The sequence below is a fragment of the Lactuca sativa genome, chromosome 1 (assembly GCF_002870075.4).
Source record: "Lactuca sativa cultivar Salinas chromosome 1, Lsat_Salinas_v11, whole genome shotgun sequence".
Lineage (NCBI taxonomy): Eukaryota > Viridiplantae > Streptophyta > Magnoliopsida > Asterales > Asteraceae > Lactuca > Lactuca sativa.
Genome location: NC_056623.2, coordinates 155283575 through 155288740, shown reverse-complemented (window position 1 = coordinate 155288740; position 5166 = coordinate 155283575). Strand labels below are relative to the sequence as shown.

Here is a 5166-nt window from a genome sequence, read left to right as displayed (position 1 = left end):
TATTGATCAAATGTTAGAAAGATTATCGGGCCATAGTTATTATTGCTTTCTAGACGGATTTTCGGGTTATTTAAAAATACCCATAGACCCAATGGACCGAGAAAAGACCACATTTACTTACCCAAGTGGGACTTTTGCTTATCGACGCATGCCCTTTGGGGTATGCAATGCACCCGCGACATTTCAAAGGTGTATGACAGCCATATTCCACGACATGGTGGAAAATTTCATGGAAGTTTTTATAGACGATTTTTCTGTTTTTGGATCTTCCTTCCATGATTGTCTCACAAATCTTGACTTAATGCTTGCTAGGTGTGAAAAAACCGACTTGGTCCTCCACTGGGAGAAATGTCACTTTATGGTCAAGGAGGGTATAGTTTTAGGCCACAAGGTTGTGGATCAGGCAAAACTGACACCATTGCCAAATTACCCCCGCTAACTAATGTAAAGGGCATTAGAAGTTTTCTTGGTCACGCGGGTTTTTACCGGCGTTTTATAAAAGATTTTTCTAAAATAACTAGACCTCTAACACAATTACTACTAAAAGATGTACCATTTAATTTTACTAAAGAGTGTTTAAAGGAATTTGAATTTTTAAAGGAAAAATTGACTAATGCCCCAATCATTATTGCACCAAATCAGAATTTACCATTCGAAATAATGTGTGATGCTAGTGAATTTGCATTAGGAGCTGTCCTTGGTTAAAGGGTTGATAAGCACTTTCGACCCATATATTATGCTAGTAAGACTTTAAATCCGGCCCAAGAAAATTATACCACCATGGAAAAGGAATTATTAGCTGTGTTGTACGCTTTTGATAAATTCCGCCCTTATTTAGTTTTATCTAAAACAACTGCTTTTACTGACCACTCTGCTATCAAGTATTTGTTTGCCAAATAGGATGCCAAGCCAAGATTGATACGATGGGTTCTCCTTCTTCAAGAGTTTGACATAGAGATACGCAACAAAAAGGGAATGGAGAATGTAGCAGCTGACCACTTGTCAAGGCTTGAAAACCCACGATTGCAAGAAGATAGAGTTGGAGATGATTTTCCGGACAAGTATATTATGGTGACCGTGGGAGAAGAAGCATTGTTTGGAAATATAGCTAATTACTTAGCTAGCAAATACATCCCAAAAGATCTCACAAGTAAACAAAAGAAGAAATTCATTTCCGAGATAAAGTATTACTTTTGGGATGAACCATATCTTTTCCGAAGCTGCGCGGATGGCATCATACGAAGATGCGTGTTTGGGAATGAAAGCCGAAAAATATTGGAGCATTGTCATAGCGGGCCCACGGGTGGACATCATGGAGCACATTACATTGCTAAGAAGATCTTTGACATTGGGTTTTACTGGCCCACGATTTTTAAAGATGCAACCCAATTTGTCAAAGAATGTGATGCATGTCAAAGAGTGGGAAACATTTCATCTCGAAATGAAATGCCACAACATAGTATCCAAGTGTGTAAAGTATTTGATGTGTGGGGGATCGATTTCATGGGAACATTTCCCATGTCCAAAGCCAACAAATATATATTGGTGGCGGTGGATTACGTATCCAAGTGGGCGGAGGCACAAGCTTTGCCAACCAATGATGGTCGGGTGGTGGTGCGGTTTTTAAAGAAGTTATTTTCAAGATTTGGAGTCCTGAAAGCTCTTATAAGTGACCGAGGCACTCATTTTGCCAATGATCAACTAGAGAAGGTGCTAAGTAAATATGGGGTAACCCATAAATTTTCTACATCCTACCATCCGCAATCTAGTGGACAAACCGATGTGACAAATCCAGCTTTAAAGAGAATCTTGGAGAAATCGGTGGGGAGAAATCAAAAAGAATGGTTGGATAAGCTAGATGATGCACTTTGGGCCTTCCGTACAGCTTTCAAAACCCCTATTGGTAGTACACCATATAGGTTAGTTTATGGAAAACAATGTCACTTACCGGTGGAGATAGAGCATAAAGCTTTTTGGGCTTTAAAGATGTGCAACTTCAACATGGAGGAGCTCAAGAACAACCGGTTAATGCAAATGAATGCTCTTGAGGAACTTAGAAATGATGCATACGCTAGTTCTTTGATCTATAAGGAGAAAACTAAGAATTGGCATGACAAGAGGATCAAGGAAAATAAAGAATTTCATGAAGGGCAAAAGGTGTTGCTCTTTAATTCAAGGCTAAAACTCTTCTCGGGCAAACTCAAGTCAAGATGGGATGGTCTTTTTCAGGTGAAGAAGGTGTTTCCACATGGTGCTATAGAGCCATTGTCAAAAGATGGTACCCCTTTCAAGGTCAATGGACATAGAGTCAAAAAATATGAAGAAGGAGTCCCAAGGAATGAAGGCATGGAATAGTTGATGTTGCTGGAAGGGATTGCAGCCACGTAGAATGGGAGGAGTCCAGTTAATGACTCCTTAAAAGGAAGCACTTCCGGGAGGAAAATCGAGTTTAGAGTTTGCATTTCTTTTTCGTTTACTTTCTTTTTAATTTCTTAGGATCTTTTTCATTCATCTTCTTCTGAAAATATGTTCTAAATGATTGCTTGAGGGCAAGCAATGCCTAGAGGGTGGGGTGGTGGGTTAAACATTTAAAAAAATTCAATTTTTGTCAAACTACAAGGTTTACTCACCGAGTAGGTACGTGTACTCGGCGAGTATTTGTCTAAATAACCCAAAAACGTGTAAGTGCAGTTCTACTCGGCGAGTAGATCTTTTCTACTCGGCGAGTAGCCAACTTCCACAAACGGTTTATAATCTGTTAAATAAGGGTTTTCACCCATTTTACCCACACACTCGCCATGCACAGCCACCCTCAAGCGATTTCTACGATTTTTAGCTCAATCTTTGACTTTCAAGAGAAAAGGTATGATTTTTACACTTAAAACTTGTAAAAGGTTAAATCTTTATCACTTCTTTGCTCTTATTTTGTCTAAAATCGGATTTGGGGGTTTCCTCAAATTCTAGGGTTTTGATTTTACCACGAATTAGGAGGTGTTAGGATAAATTTCATTTGGATTAGTGGTTATTGGACTTAGTACAGAAAACCCCTATGCAAAATTAGGTGTTTTAGATGACCCATATATGTTCGGCAGAAATCTGGTCCCGATGTTCATCCTACTCGCCGAGTAGGACATGAACTCGGTAAGTAGGAGGTTATACAGATCTGTTTTATTTGATTTTGATTGTTGGATGTTGTTTGTTTGTTCTTTCTTAATGTTGTTATGCAGGTACCATGTCTAGAAGAGTTCAGAATTCAAGAGGGCGAAGCCAAGGGGACATCCAGTGGCTCTCATTTCGCTAAATCACATCCAAATCGTCTCAAGCCCGTGCCAAAAACAAGTTAGAGGCTTTGAAACAGAAAGAGATTCAATTACCCAATGCAATGGACTGGGATTGGCTGGGGAAGGTTGGTTTGGAAGAAGAGCTAACACCATATTTGGTGAAAGAATGCATTTTGGGGGATTCAACCATCATATGTGATGGTTGGTTACAACTATTCAAAATTCAAGAGCCGGTCTACGCTGAATTATGTTGGGAGTTTTTTGCTACCATCTCATTCCGAGGTGGTATTGAGTATTACAATCCCAATGTAATTTCCTTTTCTCTTGGTGGGGAGCTGCGAAAATGCAACATGGCAGAATTTTCATGGAGGCTTGGAATCTATGAGCAAAGCACTATGTTGAATGAAGATTTTGAAGCTTTTTTAGAAAATTGTCACAAAGATCTCCCCGAGGAAGTGGTTTCTTCTACCTGGTGAAATACTATTGCTAACTGGGTGTACATCCCATCTACCACACAGGAGGGTCACATACGTTCACCGATCCACCGTCTCATTCATCGTTCCGTTGCCAGCACAATTAATATGCGGAAGGACTGGGACAAGGTCACAACCATTGACATCTTCTATCTTTGGAGTATTATTACTCCCGATGTTTTCTGCAATCTCCCCTACTGCATAGCCAAGTATCTTGCGGAAGGGGCTGTTAAGCAGAAGGTGAATTCCAAGATCAATGGAGGGATGTTTGTGATGAGGCTTGCAAGGTCATTTGGGATATTAGACTTGCAAGAGGCAAGGGCGCTAACGGTCATTTATCCCCCTCCGTTCAACACAACATTATATAGGAGGGCAAGGATTGTGGAGAAGTTTGGAGATTCTTTTTCTATTCCACATGCGGATGAGCTGGCTATTCCCGAGGAGTTGGGAAGGCGAGTGAGGCAAAGAAGTGAGCGGGTATGGGAAGACCCACCGGTTATTTTGGTGGAAGAAGAGAACGATGGATGGAACCAACTTGAGTACCGGTGCTACTTGGATGATATTGGAAGAAAGGTCAACTCTAATAATCAATCATTTGAATACCTCTTCCAACAAATGAACATCGCACCGAGACCCGGACCCGACTATCCCTACATTATGAGTTGGGAGGAAAAGATGAGGAGAGGCAATGAAGTAGGAGGAAGTGGAGCTGGAGGAACCGACATGGATGATGAAGAATGAAGATTGGAATATTAGGAAGCATATTAAAGTGTTAAGGGTCAAGGTTCAAGTAAGGGAGTGAGGAATGTTCAAGTAAGAGTGTGAAGTTTCGTCCTTAGGATTGAGTTTGTTAGAGTTGAGAGTGATGGAGGGTGTTTCTTCTGAAAGGTTTAGAGAAAGGGTCAATGAATTATTTAAATTTAAAACCTTAAACAAGAAGAACATAAGCTGGATCAGTTTTGGCAATACAGTGCCTACTCGCCGAGCGCACAACTTATACTCGGTGAGTACATGGGTAATTACACGTAATAACTGCAAGTTAAGAGATACTCACCGAGTACACGATATTACTCGCCGAGTAGATCGACATTTTTCGAGTTACAGGGCTGTGTTGAGCACTTTCACTGTAGTACTTGTCCATTTTTCATGAAGAGTTGTTACTGGAGATTTCCAACAAGTTTTTTTTCCTTGATATTTTCGAGCTGTTAACCACACGAGACGAATGACACCCAAGACATGGCTGATCTGTTCCCATGTCTAAAGTCAATTGAAGATGGAGCTGAAGACAAGAGTTATCAACCTATTGACTGCTACCCCAGGGGAGTTTGTTCCAATTCTCTCTATAATTAGTGTTTTTATTTTTGCATGATATGCAATGAGGGCATTGCATAAAATAAGTGTGGGGTAGGAGG

General features: G+C 40.4%; 1 protein-coding gene across 1 annotated transcript; it reads left to right on the top strand.

Annotated features, from left to right (window-relative positions):
- Nucleotides 1-214: 214 nt before the first annotated feature.
- Nucleotides 215-3344, top strand: LOC111908896 (uncharacterized). Its single transcript, XM_023904691.2, has 4 exons — nt 215-403; nt 901-1150; nt 1379-2292; nt 3228-3344. The coding sequence occupies exons 1-4, from the start codon at nt 215-217 to the stop codon at nt 3342-3344; spliced, it is 1470 nt and encodes a 489-aa protein (XP_023760459.2).
- The last annotated feature ends 1822 nt before the right edge of the window (nt 3345-5166 follow it).